This window comes from Stegodyphus dumicola, chromosome 3, assembly GCF_044657685.1.
Source record: "Stegodyphus dumicola isolate Sdum_Otavi_A_Nest chromosome 3, ASM4465768v1".
In the NCBI taxonomy this organism is placed as follows: Eukaryota; Metazoa; Arthropoda; class Arachnida; order Araneae; family Eresidae; genus Stegodyphus; species Stegodyphus dumicola.
The window spans coordinates 245,971,162-245,998,551 of record NC_140770.1 but is presented as its reverse complement, the minus strand read 5'-3'; the positions used below and the strand labels follow the sequence as shown (position 1 = coordinate 245,998,551).

Sequence of the window (27,390 nt, the reverse complement as noted above, 5' to 3'; positions counted from 1 at the left end):
ACAAATGAGTCAGAATTATTGAGAAGGATGGAATATTTTTTACTATATATCCTTTTAAAATCTTGAAATAAAACTGGACTTAGCCTCCTCATTTCTTGTTCCATTCTTATGATAATTGTTTTTTTATCACAAGTCCCAGTGAAAAACCAGATTTGCACAAATATGATGTCATATGAATTATTTATCTTTTAATGTCATGCAAATATCAATTAATTCCTTGCTGTCAAATTATGTTTGTTTCAGTCTAATGTTGTAAGACAGTTCAATAAAATTTCCTACAAAGATAAATTCAGATGGAATTCTGAACTTAAATTCATACGATTTCATTAACATAATCATCTTAAAAATCATTTCCAGACCAGCTGACATGCTGATAGTAGCACTTTTCAAAAATAGTGTTCATCCCATCATAACACTAGCACATCAGTAGTCTGACTTTAAAACTATGTATTTTCATATAATACAATTTATATGAAAGCCTTAAATATTATATAGAAAGCACATCAGAGAGAGCCAAACTTTTGGTCTCTTGAAGTTTGTAATTGTAGGTTCAACTGTGTAAGACGTCAAGCTGATAATCTGCCTCATGTTGCAACCATATATAATTACAGTATCTTTTGTTAACCTTATGTTCTGTCTTGTTCTATTTGCTCCAGTGTATTGGATTTTCCCTTTATAATATTTTTGTATATGTTTTGTACATTTACAGAATATTTGCAGAACAATTTTTAATGTGCTAATTCACATGCAATACAATAATACATCGTTAAATACTTTTGTGGCAGTGCTGAATTTGAACAAACTGTAACAAGCAGAATAAAAAACTGATTTGAAGGAAACCAAATCACATTTATAAGAATCAGCTAAATGATATATTTGATATTAATTCAATAAATTAATGTTAATGAAATTTTGAAAGAATGGGGCAAAACTGCAGTCAACTTTTAGTTAACTAAGGGCAGGTTAACCAGATTACGGGTTAACCGGGGCTTGCCTAAAAAATGTTTACTGCAGAACGATGGAAAAATTGCTATCACAAACCATAAGAACAAGCACAGGTTCTACCAGAAATGCAAAAAGAAGGACAAAATTCATGAGATAACAGCAGTAGCAGCAGATGATGTCACAGGAAGAATTAGGGATTACTTTTACCCATAGCAGTAAGCAGTTTGATTGCATGTAATGTGGAATATATAAATATTGTTAAATCATCTGTTAAAAATAAATTGCTAAATCATAAAATTAAAGTAAGTGCAAAATCATTAACTTTCTGTTTACTATTTACTTCTATCAAAATACAAGAGTAAAATAAACAAAGAATATTGTCCTTTTTGTTTTGAAGTGTGTTGTTTGAATCCTAATTTAATTTTAAATAACCAAATAAACTTATTTTTTAAATTACACTGCTTAAAAATACAGGGAAGTTATTAATAACAATTTTTGTTGATTGCATTATGGATTATTTCCTCTTTATATATTTTTTGAATTGCTGTCATATTAATCATGAGTTAACTATGGGTGTCATCCGCATCTATACCTTAACTAATCGAGTGCTTACTTTATATTTCATAGGTATTTACATAAAGTTAGACAGTTTTAACTATTTATATCATTGGCAGTAACTACATAAAATAAACATTAATAACATCCAAGAAATAAACATAATTAAAAATGCATAATATTTTAAAATTAAAAAAAAAAAAAATAAGAAAACAACCTAAATGTTTTCCAAAACAAACAAAAAAGATATGGAAGTCAATACCTATAATATCTTCTTCTTGAACTAAAGGCAATCGACTGCTAATTTCTGTTTTCATATCAGCAATCAGATGATATATCACATTAAATGGTTTTATAACAATACCTTTTTCATTAGCTAATTTCTTCATATCAGGCTGCACATTAATATTGAAAGTATAAATAATACCTGCAGAAAATATATAATTTCTTAATTTATATTTTTTCATAACAGAGTGATTTTAAAAAACAGAATTATTACTAAATAAGGGGTAGAAAGTTTTGAAAATGCATATAAAAAAGGGCAAAAAATGTGCTGGTAAAATGATCTTTGAATAAATAATAATTTCATATTATTATAAATTAAATAACATAAGTGATCATCTTAATGAAGTAAATATTACATTTATTATAACTTAAGAAACTTGTTGTTCTGGATTGCACTAAGAAGAAAGAATTGATTAAGAAACTTATTGCATTGGATGTAACACTTCTTTGATTTTGGAGGCCCACCAGTCGCTGAGTGGTAAAGTTGCTGAACACTAATACTTTGATCTAGATTTGATTCCAAGTTAATAGGCTGACTGCATGGGCATTTTCATGGTTTTTCTCATGTGTGACGTGAATACGAGTTGTTTCCATTAGAAAGTCCTCTAAAAAGGCATCCCTCTCCTTAGGCAGCATGATTTGCCATAGTTAAATTAATTAAACCGAACTTATGTCTTTAGAACATGCATCACTGGGCTCTTAACTTGACAGATTCTTGTATTTAGAGAAATTCTGCTTAACATTAGCAGGTATCTACAAAACATGATTTGGAAGAATACAGAAAGGGAGTTCTGTTTAAGTTGCAAAGAACTCCAAATCTGAATTGTTCCTTAGAGTCAATTTATTTCAGTATTCTCCTTTTTCATATCCTCTGTTTCCAAACATTGAATTATAATAGACAAATAACCATGCATTGAAAAAAAATTTCAGTTTTATACCTTCATTTAATAAGCATGCTTGATAGCTGCTGCTTCTGTGGGTTCTTGCATAGATAAAAAAACATTTGAGTTTGTCAAAATTCATGTATAAGGTCGTACAACTGATCCCGTTACTCTACATGCTTATAATGAGTAAAGGCAGCCTTGGAAATTTTCAGTACAAAACATTAATAATAATAATCTCATAATCATAATAATCTTTCATAATAATCTCTTATAAATGAACTATACATTTGATCCAAGCACTCCACCTGGTTATAACATGAAATACTATGAGTTCTTCATGGTAGATAGAACCAGACTTCTTAATTTAAAACAACCTTCATGAGAAATTTTTTTATGGTAACAATGAAATTATTAATTTTTACATTTTGCCTGACATGATAACAAACTTGGTGCAGTCAATAGGCAACATATGTTACAGGCTAGGATACATGATTTTCTGCTGTTGAAAAGCTGAAAGCCTATAACATGCTTGATCAATCAAGAAGCCTATGTTCAGGGACTACCTAATGCAATTTTTCAGCAAGATGACGCTTGACCACACAGTGGTCGCATTTGCCAACATGCTCTACAAGGTATACAGATGCTTTCCTGGCCACCGTACTCTCCTGACCTGTCACCAATCGAAAATGTGTGGGATGTGATTGGATGCCGTTTGCAGACTCTGCCCCTGCCTCATTCAGAAGACAAACTGTGGCAAATGGTTCAAAGGGAATGCAGAGCCCTCCCTCAGGACACCATCCACACTCTTATTGACTCTATGCCTAGACATGTTTCTTCGTGCATCACTGTCCGTTGTGGTCCTAAAATATCTAAAATGAAAATGGATGTAAATCATTTATAAGAAATTTTGAAAAGTTTGGTGTTCACAGATTTTATGCATTTAACATTGCTATAGACAACCCATTTCTCATTCCCAGTAATGATGTGCTTCAAAAATGGATCATGTTCTCGACATTTGAGGGGCAAATACGTCAAGGTGGTGGCACAAATTTCTTTCTGTAAGAATTGAGAAACTCATATGTTGAGTTTTGAGATTAAATTTAAATCTCAAAACTCAAATGATCAGGAACGGTGAAATTCAATAAATTTTAATCTCTCAGTGATCTCACGAGTTGTTATTCACTGGTTTGCATCAATTAATTCCTTTATTGTGTCTTCATCAGCTTTAACTGGCCTTCCAGAATGTGGTGCATCTTCGGTGTCAAACTTGCTGAATAGAAATTTTGTAAACCAGTTTTGGCATTGGCATTCTGTCAATACATCTTCTTCATACACATCAGATAATTTTTTCCTTGCTTAATAGTAAACACACACACACACATTGTTGAAAAGGCTGCTTTTCACTTTCCATATTTAAAAGGGCACCAATCCAAAACTGGTTAGAATCAATCAAACTTTTCACAAGCAAGCTTTGCTATATCAGCTGTCAAAATGTATAATGATTATGTGATTTAAGTGTGAAGTTTCTGTGAAAAAATACATCTGTTAGGAAAAAACGAAATTACTTTCCGATCAGCCATATATTTGATAACACATACACTTTTAATATTGAATCTTAAAAAATAATTGTAAAAAATATCTATGACTGTACTTCTGAGAATAACTGAATAATGTTACAAATTATCATCCCTGGTCTACACAGTAGTTATAAAGTGATATGTAAAAACAAAAATTCTTTTTTATTTACTTAGAAACTGAATAATAGTAGTTCTGGACAAACCTATCAAGTACCTTATGGGAGAATTTATATTTACACATAAGATTTTTTCATCACATACAAGATTACTATAGTAAACACATAAATAAATTCAAATTGAAGAAACTGTGCTGCCTCTATATGAAAACTATGAATTTGGAGGGCCATTTATTTTCTACAATTTTGACATATTTTGCAGCAGTAAAAGTCAATTTTCTTAACATATTTTGTTATTACAGCTTTAGTATTTAGAAATGAATAAATTGTGTATTTTAAGATTGAAATACAAAAGTTCATCCTCATCCCTAAAAACCCGAATTTCCATAAAAAGTGTAATAATATTCTTACCATTAAATGCTTCAGCTAGCTCAATATCATTTTCTGTGAGATTACCAACCCCACTATGTATAACATCAAGACGACAAGCATCATGAGACTGATAGGTATTAACAACATCCAGTATGGCTTCAACAGAGCCATGAACATCACCTACACATAAATATTACAGTAAAAATAACATGATTATATTAAAAGTTGATATAACAAAAATTCTATATTAAAAAAATTGTTTAATAAAAATAAAAGTTAAGAAATGCACAATAAATCTTAGAGTAAAAGGATAGTTTAAGGTATACACAAAACATGAAATCATAAGTTTACAATATATTATGATATAATAAAATATTTAGTGAAGGCTAATTATTATTTTTTTCATGGCAAAGGAAAACACTATTTAAGATAAAATTCCAATTTTAAATTGCTAACAGTCTCTAAATTTGCCTTTTTTAAACTTTCTTGTTTTCCTTTTGCATTGTAAAATAGTGAATTGCTTTTAATAAACTTTTCTGAACTATGTTATGCCAAACGTAATGTACTATTCTTATGAAATGAAAATGATAACTTCACCATTATTAATCTAACGGCAATAATATAGTCACCTCTATATAGTCAATATATATATCCTTTATATAGTATAATATAGTCACCTCATATTTTAACATGCCTCTGCACAACCCAACCAGCATATAGCCTGCTACTTCACTTGTTCATCATTTGTAATGTTATGAATAAGTGAAATGTTCTCTCGAAATTATGGAATAAAGAGCACACTTCCTACGCCAGTTTCATTATGTTGACTTCAATATTAATCTACTAAAAATAAAGAGCTGTATCAACCGACCACGAGTTATCTTCATTGTTTAATCCTCTCCAGCTAACCAACATCATCTATGTCTCTTAATTTCATCACAATACAGGGTGAGCACAAAAACAGTCCCTGAGTTCAAGGTGTCATAAAATTAACAGTTACTTGGAATGTTGATAAATGTAATATACACAACTCGGTTAAATATTTTTCATTTCTTTTCTTTGCAGGATCGCTACGCATGACTTCGATTGCTAGAGGGCAGTGACATCGAAAATGGCGTTCACCCCGCAGTAACGAAGCTGGTGTGTGTTACAATTTGCAAAAACAAGCAGTGTTGTGAGAGTGCAGAGCAAGTTCAAACTCAACTTCACACAAATCCATTTGATTCACCTACACACAAATCCATTTTGAAGTGACATAAAACATTTAGTGAGACAGGGTGCTTTTGTGATAAAAGAAAAGGACATTCTGGCCGACCTTCCGTCTTAGAGGAAATTGTTACCGCCAACTCTGCATGATCTTCAAGAAAGCATCAGTGCTGCTGTGAATCCCATCACACCGGATATGCTTCACAATGTGTGGTTGGAACTGAATTACCGTATTGATGTTTCCCGCGTAATAGGTGGCGTGCACATCGAGTGTTTGTGATTCAAATCAATACCACCAAAACGTTTATGAGTTTATGTAACTATGTTAAAAATTTGGGCAAAATAGTCCTTTTGGTATTAAAGTTATTCCTTTTCGAAACCGGGGACTGTGGTTGTGCTCACCCTGTATATCACACAAGTAGGGTTGCCAAAAATCTGTTGAGTTCCAATAAAGGGCACAAAATTTATTGATTCCTTTTTTGTTATTATAAATTATTGGAATATAATTTTAGAAGTAATGTTCATGTTACACTCAAACAATTTTTTAATACTTTGAAAAAAAAGTTTTACTTTAATAATTTAGGTGACTTATTAAATGGAAAGGATATATTATTAGAATAATCATTAGACTTGAATTAAAAAACTGCTTAATTCAAAAATGCAGAAAAACTTAAAATAAATATTTGAAACTTTTAAAACTAAAGTTAATGTAAACTTTTTAAAAATTAAATCCCATTTGTTCACATTTTTAGCAAACCAGAGAAAATGTGCATCACTTTTTATTTTTTCAGCAAATTATGAAATTAAAATTTCTTTTAAATTAGAAACATAAATAATTAAATTTTTTTAAAGTTTAACTGAATACATATTTTGTCAATTTTTTTCATTTAGTTCACATGACACCAAAAATTATTTTACAGTATGTTGACGTTGTAGGAACTGAAAACAGATATGAAAATATTTTTTAAATATTAATACAGTTATAATCAGCACTTTTTAAAATTATGTGCCATTTTCTACTTGACAATCTGGACCTTATAAAATGGTCAGAACTTTGAATAGAATTAAAGACTTTTTGAATTCATGTCAATCTATTAAAAAAGGTCATCCATATTCAAATCCACCTCTTCTTTTAACTTCAAATCTTCACTAACTTCAACAAATTTCTGTTATGTTAAAAATGAATTAATTCACACACTTAGAACTGACAATAAAGGAACTTTTATCAAAGTGTTCTTCTAAATAAATAATTCTAAAGAAAGAAATAATTTAAAGTCATAGATAAATTTTGAATTATCTAATTATCTAACTTTTTCAAATGTTGATGAACTTGAAAACCAAACAAATTCCTCAACATACTGAGAATTAAGCTTATTTCTTAAGTTTCATCTGCACCAGAGTTTTGATTCTTTTGTAGTTCTTCCACAGCTAAGCTGAATATTAACATTAAATGTTGCAAGAACAATACATATATTTCAATAACCTGTATAGTTCCTACAGAATGATCACCAATTTAAAAATTGCTTAGATTAAACAGTTTAATCTGTTTAAGAAATAAGAACCTAAGGCTTTCAATGAACTTAAAATTCTTTTAATACATGGCTTCATACAGAGAAAGTTGCCTAGTAGGAACATGACTAAGAATTTGACAGAATTTATGTTTCTACAATTAAATGAGATGTTTTAATTGTTTCACATCTCTTTGCTGACAATATGAAATGGACATAGACTTTTAGGGTAATATTTTCTATGTCCACATCCAAGTTTCCAAAGCATATTTTGCTGTACGAGTATTATGAACAATATGAAAATTGCAATTAGCTTTAACACCACCTTCATTTAATTAATATATAAAGTTTCCCTTATACAATTTGTGTTATATCCATTAAAGAAAGAGATTTTTGTCCATACTAACCTGCAGACTACTAACAGTATTATTCAAACTCTCGATCATTCCATCTGCACATCCACCTGGGTTCTCAAAAATGTCAGTTGTATGATTCACTATACTGAATTCCATATTAAAATATTAAATACATACTGTAATTTTTTGTAGCATCAATTTGAAGACAAAATATAGAGGTGGATCATGATTTTTCAATTCATTCAAATTTATTCCTAACACTTTTGTACCAAGCAATTTGTAACAACTGTTTTCAGATTTTGTTCTGCTGCAAGATTTTCAAATCATGCTAAAATTTTTTAATTTAATTTCAAACTGCAGTCAAGCAAGTTATAGGATTGACAGCATTTAACTACATGATATATTTAAACTATTTTCAAAGCAACTATTATTTATTTTTTAGAATTTGCTTTTATGACAAACTTGTCAATTATAAAACTGGATGCTAATGCATTGCTTTTATTTCTATGACAATCTGAACGTTTATGCTTGTCTTATTGCTAAAACACTCATATATCTAATTAAAAAAACACTTTGACTAGTATTAGACTTTGCTTCTTGTGGGTTAATTGTTGTGTCTGACCAGTCATAACTGTATTCCTAGTTTTTGTTATGTGAACATAAATGGTTGATCTGTTTTCTTATCAGTTCCATAATTTATTTATAGGGATAACAGCACTTATTAAAATGAGATATGATGAACACAAAACATACATGTAAAATGGTTTATTAATAAATAATTATATTCTTCAGAATGAACAAAACAAATGAAACTCATTCTACACAAAGTCCAACAGATAAGATAAAGCAAGTGTTGCAGTGACTTTAAAATTAGTATAAGGTTATTTGGCAGACTGCCTTTTGGCATTTTCTAGTGTAATTAAATTTGCACCTCCATGGGCTAGCCTGACTTTGTAGACTCCTGAGCTATGGGTCCCATAAAAGGAAAGGAAGGGGAACTGACAGCTGGTGAAAGAAGGGGAGGTACATTGCATATACAAATATAAAACATCTACAGGTTTTACACGTTTTAAAAGTTACAGTTTCAAAAGCACGAAAGAACACAAATTTTATAACACATTGTACAATACAGTACACATAGAGACCCTGTCACTAATTGGACAAAGGTCATTAAATCCCATATTGCAAGATAAATGCAAAGAAACTTAATGATAATATTTACCTAAGAACTTGTGCTTAAAGAAACAAGGCATCTTGATAAAAAAGTTGCACTGAAACAGCATAAAATGTGAGAGGTGAGTGCTTATCATGGAATGGAGCTTAGGAAAATAAGTGTTGCATAAGTTCTCGTATATCAGTCTTCTTCTATAGATACATAGTCCAAATTATCTGTAAAGCTGAGCAGATTACTTCACTATGCTTTATTGCAGAATTTTCATCATTAATAAATTCATGAACAGTAGGCAGTTCCTGATCTTTGTGTATGGTAACATTTCTGATATATTAAGCTGCATCAGCAATAATCATAAAGAAATTACTTTGCAGTCTTGGTAGAATAAGAAAGCACTTACCAAAAACATTTGTCCAGGCAGGGGAGGCATACATAATTATTGGCCTAATTGTATTATGCACAGTTATCAACTGCAAGTTACTTATACATAAAGTATGGCTGATTTTTCCTTTAGCCAATCACAGCATTTTCTGGCATTTGACAATCATAATGTAAAGTAGCAGAGAAAACAAAATTAATGAAAAATATGGCAGGCAATCTTTTATTAAGAAATATGTCACCGCATGGAAATCACAGCTAACTCTCTCACTGGCTGCAAGGAACCAATAATGGAAATTCCATATTATCTTGTGAAAACTTTTCAAAATACACCACTAAATGCCATCATTCAGCCACATTTATGAAGCCACACTGATTTTTAATTTTAAAATAAAGAACATTTGGCATTTTTCTAGACTACAAAAAAAAAAAAAAAAAAAAGATGTTTAGCAACTCTGCATTACTTTTCAGGAGTAAATGCTGTTATTTTCAGTAGAAATGTCTTTAGCTTATACAAATTTGATCTAATAAGAGCATCTCAAAATTACAACACTCTATTGCATCAGAATTCAAATTTTTGATTCCTAAAATGCTTTACTATCAGTGTAAAAGAAAAAAGAATAATTCATGAAGAGGCACATATCTCAAATGGCTATAAATATTCTGTTTTTTAGTCTCTGCCTCTGTATTGCTTCAAATATATTATTACAAAATGTTAAACTGGGTGCTTCTGCTACTTGGTACATCCATTATTAAAAAAATTACAACTAAATGAAGATGACTGCTCAGCATCCAGCACTCTTCCTCTTTTCAACATCATCTTACTGTCACTCTGTTGGCATGGTGGTGGGGAAGCCAACTGCCATAGCCTTGGGGCCAAGTTTAAATCCCAGATAAGGCTTCAGTGTTTGTAAGTGTGCAGTATCTTTGCGACACAGGGTATTTATAATACTATACATACAGCCAAAAATTCTCTTGAAAATTTGATGGAAGGGTCTGGTATAATGCAAATGAATTTTGAAATATATTGGAACAAAATGAACTAAATTTACAGAAATACTTTACAGTTAACTCTGTTAATTCAAAACACAACTGGATAAGGATTACAGAATCTAAATAAGGAATAATAAACTGCAATACTTCGTGGAAAAAAATAGGGATATAATTTAGGTTATGTAATAGTATTAATATTTATATTACTACTATTAATTTTTTTGCAAAGCATGAACAATTTTGTGTCATTAAATTAAGGTTACTACACTATTAAATCATGTTTTTTAATCTTCCACAGATTTCCTGGATACATGTGCTGTCTTTTAAATTATAATGTGCTTCATTAAATTATTATTATATATTATATTAAAGTATTATTAGTGTGCTCTCTTTTATATTAAAGAAATTCAATCTGTAAAAATGTTCAAAAAATAAAACAATAAAACTTCAATATGTTGAAACTGAAGGGACTAAGGAAAAAAAGGTCAATTAACAAAGAAATGTTAATATTAATTACAAGTTTTAGATTTACCATTCAGTCCAATCAACTGAAAATTTTCATTTATGGAAATTCTAATAACTAAAGTTCTACTGTAGGAGGAAAACTCTTGTACCACAATTTTAAGCATCATTTTCTATCATAATAATATTGTAACCAAAGGTGTAACTATATAGGAAAAAGTACTTCATGGTAATGTATTAATAGGCTAATCTTATTTCAAACCATTAAAGATCAGCATTTAATTTCTTCAGTAAGAAATCCTGATTTTTTTATTACAGAAAAAAGATTAATTCTGTAACATATTAACACACTGCATGTGGGGAACATACTTTTACGTATTTTGCACTCTATCACTACATCACAGGCTATGTAAAAGTACTTATATAATAGATCTGTGCTGGACAATGGGTGTCATATAAATATGATGGACATTGTATGTATGTATTGATTATTGCGATATTTTTAATAAATAACCAAACTCGCGAAATTCATGAAAAAAAGCCTGCTACACAAGGAAAAATCCATGGCAAAATATACCCACATGCAATGCGTTAACACAGAATGAACTAAAATTACATTTTGCTTTAAGTTACAGAAATACATTGCAGTCAACTTTAAGCAGAACTAAGGGTTATGGAATCTAAATACAGAACAAGAACATTTTGATATTCATAGAAAAAATAAAGAATATGACTTGTTTCATATTCTTTATTTTTGTTTGTTGTTTGACCTGCAACACTAACAACAATTTCTCCACAAAAAGTAAAGTTTTATGTTATTAAATAAAAGTCCTATATTATTAATCTATTAAATCTTTCCCAGCTTAAATACTGTTAGAGAAGTTGCAAATTCAGTTTACTTGACCTTTCAAAACAAATGCTAGACATGGGCTGTCATCTATAATGCTTTCTTTCTCTCTGAAATAACTCCTCTGTTTGCGATACCGCCCTTGCATCAGTCGTGCTTGTCTTTCTGCTCTGTATTTCTCTAAGTGAGCATCCAGCTTCTTTTGAATAACTACTTGATCAGAAAAAGCTTTTTCTTCCATCTTTTTAGCTTCACGATATTTTACAACTTCGCGTGCATGTTTCTAAAATAAAATTGCAAAAGTATTAAACAACAATAAGAAACTTAGATTAGTTGAGTATTTTTTTTTTTTTTTTTTCTTTTTTCAAAATTAATACCTCGGATTCCGCCTCCAAAATAACATCTCCAGCACTAGGAAAACTTTTCCAACCAAAAATTTGAACTGGCATACCAGGAGTCACATCTGTAACACTTTTCCCTCTATCATCATACATGGCACGAACCTAAGATAAGGTATTTTTCAGAACATAGTTAAATTTCAGTTCAACAGATATTATTTGAAATTTTTACATTATATCCTTAAATTTCTAAAAATCATATGCCATCAAAGTAGTTAATTTCCATGTATAAATCAATGAAAAATCTTACATTGCAATTTTACTAAAACACAAAAAGTTTATGTTTAATACTTTTGCAAATTTATATAATTCAGTAGTAATACTTTTGTAATTTAATAATCTGTATAAAAGTGTAATTTTGTGTATATGTATGTGGACTGATTGAAAAGTCTTAAGACTATTTCTTTTATTCAGAATGTAATAAATTTACAAGGGCTATTACTTTTTTCTTTTTAAAAGTAGAGGTCATATTGAATTACAATCCCCCTTGTGTTTCCCTTGTGTTAAGTTTCAAAAACATGACCTACACTTTTTTGTGATAGTCACTAGGTTTTCCCCTTCTTCATCTGAAAAGAGAGCCTATTTCTATGCAGTTGTCCTTTCACTGTTGAGAATACCCAGAAATTATGCAATGCTAAGTCAAGCTATATACAGTACAAAATCTGAAATCTAATACCTAATAACCAGAATGATCTATTATCCTGATCAGAAACCTTGAGGAAGTTGACATTTTCTTTTTCTGTATAAGAAAGTGTAGAAATGAGAATATGATAATAATAATAATAATAATAAACTGATTTTTCTTCTGACTTAGCTGATATTTCTTTTGCCAAGAAATAGCATGATTGCAGCAATATTGAACCATCTTGCATATTGTTTCATCTTTTAACACTTTTTGGGTAACTGAACCATTAGTTTCATTTTTGGCTATCAAGTGGTTGTGTGTGTTGGGAGGAGCAGCATCTTTGCTTTACACCAAAAGCCAAAGGCCCGTATTTGTTTAGAGAGTAACATTGCACATACAGCAACAAAAAATTTTTCTTTGACATAACAGGAAAGAAGAAATAGATTCCATTAAACTCAAGCTCAGCTGCACTAGGAACCAAATTCTTCATTAACTTTTTGATTTGATGCAGCTTATTACTTTGCTCAGTATACTATTATAAATCCCATCGAAATTGAAGTTTTAAAAGAAGAAATTTCTATAATTTTTTAGAGTATATGAAATGCTTTCTGAATCAAACTAGTTAATACTGTTGTGGTATTTTTAAAAACTTAGTCTATTGAGAGTCTGTTTAATAAATCTCGGAAAAATTCATCTTAATATCCTGTTTCTTTCTAGGTCATCTTCTCACATGAGGGTTTTCATTAATAATTGCTTAATAATTGTACCAATCAAGTCACATTATCCATAATTACGTAGTATCTGATTGCCATTTTGCTTTCAAAGTTGGGTAACACAGATAGTATTCATATAATTTACACATACAATTTTTAGTATAAAAAGCAAAATGCTAATACAAAATTTCTTAGACAGCTACCTGGATGATAGAAAAAATGACCTATAGAACATGAATAGTGCATAGTCCCATAATTTTATCTTCATATCCATTTATCACATTCACTGTATAAATATATCAGTTTATTTTTTATGCTAAAAGTTATTTAGTTAGGCTATAAATTTGAATTAGTAGCCTGAAAACTAGGTAGTTCTTTTTTTTAATACTTTTTTTAATGAACCTTATATTTAAATAGTGATGCAAACTTTGAAGCGGTAAACCTGGAAACCAGGCAGTTCTCCTTTTTTTTTCAAAAATGAAATTTATATTTTAATTTAAAAATACATTTTATAACGCAAAGTGTCTGAAATACAAATGCATACAAAATTAATGGGCTATAAATTTCTGTCTGAAAGACAGACTTTAACTACCAACATTCATTGATGGGTTAAATCAATTAAAATTCATATTGCCCTATAAGATTTCCATGAAAATAATAAACTATAAAAATCACAAAAGATTTCAATAAGCTATTATAAAATCTTGCAATATCCTAAATAAAATTTTGATTCTGTTGAGAAATAGTACTTTTTTGCAATCCAAGATAGCAGAAGAAAACACCCAAGTGCTGTTTGGTACGCATTCCTTACAAGTAAATAAACATTGTTTAAAAAAGAAGTTCTAAAGATTATTTTATTTTAAATGGATTCAAAAGTAACATTATTGTTGAACTTGAACAATATTGCTGTAACAAAATTGGACTAAAGGAATGTGTTCAGCAGATATGCAAATGATTAGAAATAAAATGTAATTGTGCATTGGATAATGCCACCAGACAGCACTGAACTTTGTTCTCCCTGGCACATAAAAAAACGTATGCAAATGCATTTTCCCTGTACTTCCTGAGAAATGCTTTTTCACTAGGGATGCCATCACACCTCCATTAAAGATAATGAGATAAGGTGTCAGAGTTTGAGTGGGAGAAGAATTATTGGGATAATCAGCTTGGCGGTTAGCCACTTTACTGTGAGAAGCTGTTGGACTAGTGGGCAAGACAATGTTGTATACACAGTGGCTAGGATAAGGACATCATCACTAGACTAACAGCTGAGAGGACTGTCACATCACCTGATATGAAAACACAGTGCCAACTGCATCATTGTCCATTATTTGGACCCAAGCAGAATTTTAAAATGGGCCCTTCTGTCTGTCTATACTATCACAAGGCACTGGCTAAAGGATATTTGGCATCACAGTACCCATTGCATGTGTTGCCAATCTCACCCAACCACTATCACCTTCATCTGGAGTGGTGTTGTGCTCAATGGCACTGGACTGCAATCAAATGAAACTAGGTCATCTTTAGTGATGAATCTAGATTCAATTTGGGCAGTGAAGCTACGATATATGTGTGTGGAGGCCCCATGGTGAATGCCTCAATTCTGGCATTGCTTTACAGTGATACACCACTCCCAGAGCTGGTACAAAGGTATAAAGTATTCTTGGATACAAACCTGGTCAATCTAATATTGATCCACAGTACCACGACAGCCCAGTGGTACATTCATGACAACATTTCAACCACATGTATTGCTACTTACTGCAAGGCTCCTAGATGGCATTTTTCAGGATGACAATGCTCAGCCACAAACAACATGAATGTCACAGGAATGCCTCTGCTACATTAGTACCCTTTCCTGGCCTGCCAATCCCCAGATTTCTCACTGATCGAGCATGCCTGGGGTCACTTGAGAAAGCAAGTTGGACAAATATAGGAGAATGGTCAAACTAGAGGTGTTCTTATTGCAGCTGTGGAATGGGATGATGAAGGACACCATATGGGGGCTATCCTCAATGTCAGTCCATAATGAATCCACACGAGTGGTAGCCCAACAGAGTTCTATAACTTTTTCATTTGTAGTTTTTCTTGTCATACATGATCTTTCGACTTTGATTTAATTAAAAAATTATTTTAATCATTTCACTCACATATATAATAAAATAAAAAGATTCTGATACTTAGATAATAAAAAGATTCTGCAAACTTTTATGCTAATAAGTATACAAAAATACACAGTACAAAGTCTGAGAACCAGAATTGTCAAAATCCAGATGATTCTAGATTTAAAAAACTTCTGGATTCTTGATTATTAGTTTAAATTTAATAATAGGATGTCTAGTAATTATAATATTAAAAAGTTATTTATGAAATAATGAAGTACTTAAGGGAATCAAAGTTCAGACACACATACACACAAAAAACTCAATATTTATTTGTTTGTTTTATTAAACATTTCTTTCAATATAAGTTTTTTAAGTTGCTTTGTTTTTTGTATACACTCTTTAGTTTTAGAGACAGGCAGAATTTCTTGCTCTGTTACCAAGTTCTGTTGTTCAGATCCTGTAATTACCACGTCAAGAATTACCACTAAACTGTCAATCCAGAATTTTTAACTCTCAATGACTTCTTTGCCACTTTCTTCACTATTGTATTCTGTATTTAGAATCACACTACTGATTTTGCCATACTTTAGTTCAATGATCTCCAAAATTTTTTATTACATAACCCTATGATAAAAATAATTATAAGTTGTAACCAGGGCTGGCACTAAAGCTGGTGCAACCAATGCACTCACAACAGGAGGCAAAATTTTTAGACTTTCAGGTAATGAACAGGAAAGTAATGAACAGGAAAATTTATGAAAGCAAAATTTTTAGAATTAAAAAGAAGCACAAAGCAGTAGAATTTAGGGATGTACCAGGCAAGATAATTCAGGAATTGTAAAGACTGCACCATGGAGCAAAATGTCTAATGCTGTTCTTGCTTGTATGCAAGATAATATAATATATGATATGGTATGTTATAATGCAATAAGCATATGCTTTAAAGCTCATGCAGTTATGATGTTAAACTTCCCAGACACTAGTAAAACCAGATACAACAATCCATTAGAGAATTTTGCACATAATATATGATCATACTTTAGCAAGTGAAGAGCTTACTTTTTTGGTACACCCCCAAGTACCACTTTGTGTATTTCCTGAGGTATGCATACCCCATTTTTAGTTGACCGACATCACACTCATTTATTAAATTAATTATCAGCCAACTAAAATTATTTCGTTTTAGTTGATGCCTTCATGTGACTGTCATCACAATGGAAAAATTCCTACTGTATCATCATCATTATTACTACTTTTTCAAATTCCTTTACAAAATTTTGCTTTTTGCATGTGTTATACCAAAACCTCCAGCTTCTTGGCTTTTGTCATAATCATCATTATCACCATGAAATATAGTAGCTGGCCATAAATTATGTCAAACATTTTAAAAATATTCACAGACACATCCTCTCACAAGACTGCAATACTCCATACAATTAATTTTATATTAAAATATTTTAAAAAATTTTGAATGGTCCTAGCACTGTTCAGAAAATTTAGCACAGATTTTTTTTTTTTTTTTTTTAAAGATACTTTATATTTGCATTTCAGCATGCACCACATTCCATTAGCTGAATTCATTAGAATATATCCATTAGCTGAATGATGGATGTATAATTTAGAAGAAAGACTAAGACAGATTTTTCCCCTAAATCTTTAAGCAAAGTATGAGCTGAACAGTTGTTCATAATTTCATAATCAGAGCAGTTTTTGTATCATCTAGTAAACCTATTGATTTCGAATGTTTCCAAACCCCGGGTATTAAATGATTATCAAACCAATTACTCATGAATACTTTTTCTAATTTTTTTGCAAATGCTATCTATTTTTTGCACATGGAAAGAAATTTCAGTTAAATTTCTCTTCCTCAACACACTGAATACTTCACAGTGTAATTGACTATGCATGGCTGAAGTCTATAATCATCACAAAGTGTAATGTCAATAAAAAAAGTTACCATCATTTTTGGTATTCAATTGCTAAATTTTTTTTTAAATACTATTGCATGAATCATTCATCAAGCTGCAATAAGTTGATAGTCACATGGTGTTGAAAACATTAACGGTAAAAAAATTATTTGTCAGGTTGGCATCTGAGATATAAGTGATTCAGTAGGTGTTAAAGTTAGCAAGGTTAAAAACTTCATGTGATTGTTACACCTAAAGGAAAATTGTGATCTATAATGAAATGAACAATGAACATTGGTAGAATGTTTCAGTTTAAGATATATGCCTAGTAAAAGGATGCTTGGAGCCAAATTAGTGATCATATACACTAGTGTGCACAACTTAAGCAACTTTTCTGATTTTGGCCGTAATTCTGCAAAAAAATTAACTGGGAGATATGAAATTAATATTGCAGGGGCACAATGTAGTAATTAAAGGATAAGAAAAATATAATAGCCAAAAATGAATAGGATGCCTACAGTGCAGAACATAACGTTTATTATTAACAGAATGGCATTGGTACAGAAAACTGTCTGGCCAAGAGGAAGAACACGACCAAAGAGCCTTAGTAAGGAATACGACCTGCAATAATTGCAATGGTTGTGTTGCATCATCTGTCAATACTCAACAGCAGAATATCTAACAGTTCTTGGGGTAAGAGTTTCCATTCTTCAAGCTGTATCTGTTTCAGTTGTCTTGTGTTCTCCAGAAGACAAGATCCTGTTGTCAGAGATCTTTAAAGTACCCCACACATATTCAATGGGATTTAAATCAGCAGAGTATGATGGCCAGTCCATTCTGTAGATATCTTCACTCTGAGCCCCTCAACTGCATGAGTCCTAGGTGGCCATGTATAGCCATAAATAAAAACAAAGCTGGGACCAACGGCACCCTGAAAAAGATGCATGTGGCAGAGTATAACTTCAATAACAGTAATGTTCTCTAATAATTGAACTTCTGTAAAAAATACAAAGCTTCATTCCTCTCCTCATACAAATATGATAGGGTCACTCAAGCAGTCTCTTTCTCTGATGTTACTGGGGTGAAAGCACATCCCTACCTCTTTCCATATCAACTAGCAGTGAGAATCATTTGTCAGACTTAAGCGACTCTGATCGGTAAAGAGGACATGACTCCACCATTGAGGTGTACCGTCTTTATGATCTCTACACTACTATAAACAGTGCTGGCAATGGCCAATGGTATACAGCAGAGATCTTCAACCTTTTTGTCCCTAAGAGCACATTCTAGAATATCTGTTGGATGGCGGGTGCCATTTACTTTTTCAAAGTGAATTTATAGTTGCATAGAATTAATAATATATGTGCATAAAAAGAGAGAGAGAGAGAGATTGATTGCATTTCACTTTGTTCTGGTATCTGTGTTGGATGCAATTTCTGTTTCATTAAAAATGAGAAATTTACATACAATTTTATTGAAAACTAAAACATTTTTATTGTGATCGAGCAGCGGCAGGCACATGTTAAACGATCAGTGGTGTCTGCGAGCATAGGGTTGGGAATCCCCGGTATACAGCATTCAGGTCAGTGAATGAATAGGCGACCTGGTTATCTGGCAGCAGTAAACTTGGACACCTGTCATCTGGTTGCCATGCACAACAACAAGAGCAATTTTGTCCATTGTCTGATTTCAATTTCTTTTTACTTACATATGGGTTATCATTCACCACTGTTTTCTTTGCTCAACTATCACCAACCTTTTTTACAGATGTACCTGTCAGTTGGATCAACGAACCTTTCCAACCTTTTGTCAGCTCTTTCCAACATTGTGAAATGACACTTTCACCAATTCTAAATTTTTGAGCGACAGACATCAAACTACGTCCCTATTCAGGCTTGCCAATCATTTTACCATGTGTAAAGCTATCCTGATGTTTTCTTGCAGCCATACTATGGGTACAATCCTATTTTCACTTTCAGAAAAATGCCTGGAAATGTACCTACCGTTCTTCTTTTTAAGTTGCCTTGCACTGCACATGGCCTGGTGGCACAGTGGCCTAACACATTGGTGTAGCAGGAACACAGGTCTTGGAGTTTGATCCCCGGGCTGGGCAAGGTTGACTCAGACTTTCATCCCTTGAGTGGGTCGATAAAATGAGTAACAAGTTTGCTTGGGGACTAAACACCAGGGTTCTTGTGCCAAGCTGACCACTTTGTCCAGGGCATATGCTCATGCATCCTGGACCCACGGTTAGGAAAGCAAATACCAGAGCACTGCAGGCCATGGCCCACTAGGGCTGTTGCACAACTGAGTTTAACTTACTTTGCAATGCACGGGTTGACTGCTTGTGTTTTGCATGCCCTAACGTACCCTCTGACATCACGGTGCTAATATTTGCATATGCATCACCTTTCTACTGAGTTGGCGTTTCACTGTACTGATCACAAAAAGGCCTTTTCAACAATCTCTAGGTTGCAAGTTTAAAAATTAATTTATTGCTTAGGCTTTGCATACTAGTAATAGAATAATAACAATAAGTGTTTATATTTTTTCAACATTTTATTTAATGCGGAAGTTAAGAATCACATGCTTTGATGTGAAAAATGTCTAATGCACATGCACGAAGCATTAAGCATATGTTAAAATGAAGCACTCTTAGAATCTAATTCTTTCTCCCTTTCCCGCTACTATGTCAATAACAGAACAATTCATAAAAAATATATCAATAGGTGGCACTAGCAGCTTTACTTCTTTTCTTAATGGAATTAAGGAAAAAAGTGAAATTTATGCCTTAATTAAATTTCTGGTCTATTGTTATTGTGTGAGCACAGGCTTCTCCTTTTTTATTTCACTCTCAGCTGAAGAAGAAAGTTCTATATTCAAACCTTCGAAATCAATCCCGAACATTTATGACAATTATGCTGATTCTTGTTGCCCTAGTATCTCCCATAATTATTATCAAGGGGTGTTATTTTAACTCAAATAACACAGGATGCTTTAAAAAAAAAAAAAAAAAGTGAACAAATTTTATAGGTGGTAGAAAGTACCTAAACACTTTTTTGTCATGAGCATATGCTCAATAATGAGACACTCTAATACTTTTAAGTCATAAACGTATGCTCAAAAATGAGATAATCCAATACTTTTATGTCAAAGGATTAGAATATACTGTAGATGTATAAGGCATAAAACTGTAGATTTATTTCTCAGCATATATGCAAACCACTTTTTTTAAAAAATTTTTATTTAAAATTTCCAAAAATATGCCTGAATTTATGTATTGACTTGTTCTGGAATTTGGAATATTTTTATAAGGCATAATATTGCCACATGTGGTTTACAAACAACACAAAAATCTTTAATGAATTGCAAATTAGACTTCACCTTCAATTTATTTTTATTAATGATATGTAATAGATATTTGTTAATAATATGTGAAATGCTATTTTTTAAATATATAAAGAATATTAATGAAAAAGTTTAGAGACCTTTTTTTTTTCTTTACATAAGTAATTTTTTAACCTTCATCATTTTATCATTTGCTATTTTATTTAACTTCATCTTATATACAATGAAATTTATTTGCAGATTTTATTAATGATACTTGTTGTTAGCAAGTGGTAATTCTGCAAAAATAAATGAACAGTGGATTCAATTTCTGTAGTTATGAATTGGTACAAAATTGGAATGAATAATGAAAATGAATATGCACTCTTTGACTTGATACGGGTAAGTATTTTATATTCTTGCCAGCATTACTGAAATATGTTCCAGCAGTGTATGTATTTCAGCATGGTCGAAAGTTATCTCATTTTAAGACATAAAGAACTATTTGAGTGTCACCTGGGCTATTGAAATGGAAGATGTGGTCCCATATCTAGGGTCTTATAGTCATTCTAGCTAGTCTGCTATTCAATACCATGATTTCTTTTAATGAACACATGAGATTTCCCTTAAATATGCCGAGGAACTTATTAATAGAAATTTGATCAGTCTTGCAAACTGTAAGATAAATGCACCTGGTTATGTTTGAGAAAGTTTGGCAGCCTCACTGCCATCATCATTGTATGTGGCAGTTACTCTTTTCAGCAATTAATATAATTATTTGTACTTAAAGTCTGTATTCTATCTTCTGTACCTTTTCTGTGTTTGCACTTCATCTCCTTTGCTTCACAATAAAACACGCGTAGATGATTTTATGTTTTATTTTAGGCCATATATTCTATAAAAAATAATTGTTTTGATACATTCTATCATCTTTTAAAGTCTGTCTCATCTTATTCTTCTTCTTTTTTTTTTTTTTTTTTTTTTTTTGAAACGCGCATGCATACGTACACACACACATACATATATACAAGCTTGCCTGACTGCACACGACAAAAATTACTCTCAATAAATTACTTACACAAAATTTATATTTTTACTCATGCTGCAATAAGAAAGACTAAAATGCATAAAAGTAAATATTTCAGATGTGAATAAGTCACAATTGTATCAATTAATAAGCTACAACATTTCAAGTTATTATTAGCTGTTAATAGTTTCTCATCACATACTTTAGCCCATGAAGTTCCAGCAACAAGAAGTTTTCCTTTCTTTAATGTTCCCCTTTGCACAAGAGCTGTAGATACTTTCCTGCATAAAACACAGAGAGAAAAATTTCATTAGAACTTAATGAATATTTCAGTAATTCCAAAGAGAAGTATTTAAGTAATTATACATTAAGATGTAAATGAGAATGAATCCACTTTAAGTCTTCATTTGTTTTTAAACAAATATTCTAGATACTTTATTAAGTATAGTTTTTTAGTAAAAATAACTGTTCATTAAAGAGAAAATAAGAATTTATATCATAGTAAAAATTACCCATAAATAAGCCTTATATATTTATATTACCTGATTCTAATAACCACAAATACACTTTAAAGACCTGTTGAGAATCCTACTTCCCCCTTCTCTTTCTTTTCTTTTTCCACTTCCACTTCCCCTTCCCTTTCTTTTATAAAGAAGACTTGTATAATTTCTATGCCTAAATATTTAAACAACAAGCCCTTCTGCAATATATGTTAAAAATGTATATGATTATTATGTATTAAAAATGTATTACTTTAAGGATGAATACAACATTCATAGCCCTCTTAATCTTAAAATGGCCCTTATACATATACAGTCAAAAGTCGTTAATTCGGACACCCTTAATCCGGAATGATCTATAATCCAGACCTCAAAGCTAAAAACTTTCTGCGCATGCGCCACGTTGACACATACGCATAGGCATTTACGCGTGCGCATAAGACCTTTACGACTGCGCATATGTGTATGCGCAAACGCAGAATACGTTTTTGCGTGCTCATTTAATGTATAACGGACGGTATGAGCTAAAATTATCTAATTATCTATTTCAGTTAATGTTGATGATTGCGTTGTACCTTAATCTTCGAATTGGATCCGGCTTATTATTTTTTGCAGACTGTAAGAGCAATTTTATAAAAGTAAACTTAAACTTTCGATTATGTCAAATAGAATTTCCGACGCTGGAGCTCCCAAAGGATCTACAAAACAAAAGTATGTTTCGATATCCAACAAACAAAAAGTGGAATTGTTGCAAAAAATTGATAAAGACATGAAGAAGATGACAGAGAGGTTAGTGAAAACGAAAAAATTTCGATTGACAAGTTAGTCGGTATTCTCGGCACAGCAATTACAGGACTTGAACAGCGGAACTTTGTAACCGAACAAGAAATTATGTCTGCTTATAGAATTAAAGAGAAAGTATTATCACATAAAACGAAGCAACTTAAACAACTTACATTGAAAGAAATGTTTAATAAAGTAAACAAATAAATATTGAGCTTTTTTTTTTTTTGTAAATGTTGATACCCTTTAGATCATAATTGTTCTTTATTTCATAAATTACGGTTTCATATTTTTAATTTTAGAATTTCTGCATGCCATCTTACGAGATTTAAACTGATGATCTATAATCTGGAACAATCGATAATCCGGACTCGTCGAAGTCCCGACGAGTCTGGATTAACGACTTTTGACTGTATTTGTTTCTGTTGTTAAATAGAAATTATTCAGCATTATTCATAGCAGATCATAATTTATGGTTTTTAAGTCTTCAAATAGAACTATTTTAAAGCAGCTCTAAAACTGAAACATCCATCTTCCTCAGCTTTTAAATCCTAAATAACAATAGACTAAAATGATGTACATAGAGTCCAGAAAAAAGGGGGGGCAGTTTTACATCTCTTGTTCCATTCGGCAAATTGATGAAATTCAACCTGGGCTTTTCATATCTAAAAAATGTGATTTAGAATATATATATATATGTAGTATCTGTAAGTGCGACACAACCACCAGAGGGCCTCACCGATGCGCCAGCAGTGAGGTGAAAGAGGAGTATGACAGAGACTTTCTTCTGCTATCACATGCGAAGGTGGTGAGATGTCTGTTTACACGTGAAGGTTTAGATTAAGGAACTGTAGTTTTCCACACGAAGGTGGTAAATGGACTGTATAATACATCAGAAAGTGCGAGTAGGCACTAATCGGTTAAGTGATAAGACTGGCAAAAGCTATACGGAATCCTGTTTGGATCAAACAGCACTTGTGATTAATCTAATCTATACCTTCTTCTGTTTGTCTTTATTAAATATTCTGTGGTGTGGAAAACACGTTGGAGTTGTTATTTAGCATCTTCAACTCCCCCACTACAGAAAATCTGGGGGCTTGTCCGGGATATTTGGATACTTCATACTTGGATATTCAGAGAAGGTACTGTGAAGACTTTGCTTTATTTCTTTCTTGAAGATAGTGATACATTTGTTTTGTTTTTAAAATGAGTTTCTTAAATAATTTAAAGAAAAGTGATTTAATAGTAATTGTGGAACAAATTGAACAGACTGTTCCAGAAAATGCTAAAATAGCTGACATTAGAAAAATTATCAAAAATTCTGATGTTTTCAAAACGAACGTTGAATTTGTTCGTGGCGTCGTCAAATCGTTTGATTGAATTGAGGGAGACAGCAAAGGATCGGACGCCTAAAACAAATAATGAATACTATCTGTTACAGATCAAACGTCTTAAATTACCTTAAATTGAGAAGCAGATTGAGTTAGAAAGTTTAAAATCACAATCATTATCGAGTGATAGAATAAACGCGCAGACTAGTATTGAAGATATCATTAAAAGCGTCAAAACACTAACTATAGCTGTACCCCAGAAACCGGAAGCTCTGCATTTGTTTTTTCAGTCACTTGAGGAAGCTTTTACTACTAAAAGTGTACCAGTGGAGTTAAAAATCAGAAGTGCTGATTAATTTATTAGGTGATAAATGTAATAATGTTTTAACGTATGTTTCTGAACGGGAAATCGCAGATTATGATAAATTAAAAACTCTAATCTTGAAAGAATTTTAGCCAACACCGCGTGAATGTTTGAACAATTTTAAAAATGCTCAAAGACATTCATCTGAATCGCATGTTCTGTTTGCGTCTCGACTTAGTGCAACTTCCAATTATTATTGCAAGTTAAGAGGGGTAGATGACTTTAAGAAATTGTGTGATCTTATTGTATCTGATAAGTTGTATGAAACTACTGATTCTAAAACAAAGGAACATATTAGTGTTCAGCAGGGCCAAAATTGGTTCCAACCTAATCAATTGGGAAGAGAATGTGATTTATTTTATTCATGCAGGGGTAAATCTTTAGTTGATACTAGTAACACGCGAATCGAAACTCCAGAAAATAAAAAACTTAATTTTTCCAAAAACAATCTTAGAAAAGCTCAGAACAATTTCAAGGATTCAGGGAAGCTTGTAAATCATAATAGTAGTAAAACAGAACGTATTTGCTATGTGTGTGGGAGTAAAGGGGAATTATTCCATTTTGCAAAAATTGTCCCAAACGGGTAGAAAAGGAGAAAAGTTTGTCTCAAAAAAGGTATCTGGGTTAGAGATTGAATCGAATAATGCAGCTAGAAATAAGTTAGAATTTATTGAATTGTTGATTAATGGTAAGAAAGTAAAATGTTTAACAGATTCTGGAAGTGAATTGATAGTTGTAAAGAAATTTCTTTTTCCGAATAAATTATCAAATGGTTGTAGAGACCTCAAAAGTTCGTTTGGTCACATGGTTAAAGCAAAAATGGTGAAGTTTGTTTTTTCTTTATGTGAAAGCAAGAAACAAAAAGAGATAAAAGCAGCGATGGTTTATGACCTAATAACGGAATGCATTATACCGCCTTCTAGTCTAGCTCGCATCTCTTCTGAAGGAGTGATGTTTACGCAATATGATATGAAAATGATTACGTCGCGTCGGAAAGGAATTTTTTGTCTTTTACTTCTGAAGCCATTGAGGGAGACAACGAAACAGATTTATCACATATTAAAGATCATGGATTACGCAATACAGTTTCCACTCTTATTAATGAGTATAAACCCTTAGAAAAGCTGCGCAGTACAGACTTAAAAATGAAAGTAATATTAAAAGATGAAATTCCAGTTTCTCAGCGTTCGAGGAGAATTCCTTTAGCTGATAAAAAAAATATTGATAATCAAATAGATGAATGATTAAAGGATGGGATTATAAAGCCGTCGTGTTCAGAATATGCTTCGGCAATTGTTTTGTGTAGAAAAAAATGTGGGAAGACATGGATTTGTGTTGACTTCAGGCAGTTAAATAAAAAAATAGTTAAAGATTCTTTTCCCATGGCACAAGTAGAAGAGGTTTTAGATGGTTTGGGTGATGCAAAAGTTTTTTCGACATTAGACTTAAAAAATGTTTTTTTTTCATGTTCCAATAGAGGAAAACTGCACTAAATATTTGGCATTTATTACTCATGCAGGATTGTACGAATTTCTAAAAGCACCTTTTGGTTTGTGCGTCCCCTAGTGTGTTCCAAAGATTTATTTATAATGTGTTTAGAGATTTAATTCGGGATGACACTATTGTTACTTACATGGACGATTTTATTATTCCAGCACGAAACGAGAAAAAAGGTTTAGAAAAGTTGAAACGCATTTTAGAAGTAGCCAAAGAATATGGTTTGGAGATTAATTTTAAAAAATGCCAATTTTTGAAAAGAAAAATAGAATTTCTCGAGTATCTTATTGAGGATTGTACAATTTGCCCCTCTACTGAAAAAAACCAAGGCTGTTCAAAATTTCCAGGAACCCAAAAACCTTAAGCAGATTCAAAGTTTCTTGAGCCTTACTGGGTATTTTAGGAAATTTATTTCCAGTTATTCAAAAATAGCGAAATCACTAAGTGATCTTCTACGTAACGGAGCAGAATTCAAATTTGGGCCTGAGCAAAAAGATGCATTTAATAAATTGAAAGAACTTTTATCAACAAGTCCGGTTCTTCATATTTTTAAACAACTAGCACCATTAGAACTGCATACAGACGCAAGCAGTCATGGCTTCGGTGCTGTATTGCTACAAAAGTCAGATGATGGGCAGTTACACCCCATTTACTTCATGAGTAAAAAAACTAGTCTCCAACAAGAGAAGCTATCTAGTAATGAGCTTGAAGTTTTAGCTATAGTAGAAGCTCTAAAGAAATTCAGGAATTACCTTTTAGGATCTAAGATCAGGATAATTACGGATTGCGATGCTTTCCAGAAGACTATGTTTAAGAAAGATCTAACTCCTAAAGTGGCAAGATGGGTGTTACTTCTAGAAGAATTTGACTATGAAATTGTTCACAGATCTGGGCAACAAATGAAGCATGTGGATTCATTAAGTAGAAACGCTGTCATGATGGTTACTTGTTCTCAGGGAGAAGTTACAGCCAAAATTGCAGCTGCGCAAAGAAGTGATGAGCGTCTCCATTTGCTAAAATATTAAGCCGAGCAAGGACTAAAGAAAGATTTTCTAGTGAAAAATGGAGTATTATACAAGTTCGACAGTGATTGTGAGTTACTTCTGGTACCCGAAGCATTAGAACTAGAAATCATACATAGTATTGACAACAAGGGAC

General features: G+C 31.8%; 1 protein-coding gene across 2 annotated transcripts in view; it reads right to left on the bottom strand.

Moving 5' to 3' along the window:
- Window positions 1–27,390, bottom strand: part of mIF2 (mitochondrial translation initiation factor 2) — a 124,775-nt gene that overhangs the window by 20,536 nt on the left and 76,849 nt on the right. For both annotated transcript variants that reach the window (XM_085814007.1, XM_085814008.1), the window contains 5 exons: window positions 21,960–22,038; window positions 12,033–12,158; window positions 11,713–11,938; window positions 4,774–4,914; window positions 1,763–1,927 (listed from right to left, as the gene is read on the bottom strand). In XM_085814007.1, the coding sequence (XP_085670133.1) occupies window positions 1,763–1,927; window positions 4,774–4,914; window positions 11,713–11,938; window positions 12,033–12,158; window positions 21,960–22,038 (737 nt within the window). The remainder of the gene's footprint in view (window positions 1–1,762; window positions 1,928–4,773; window positions 4,915–11,712; window positions 11,939–12,032; window positions 12,159–21,959; window positions 22,039–27,390) is intronic.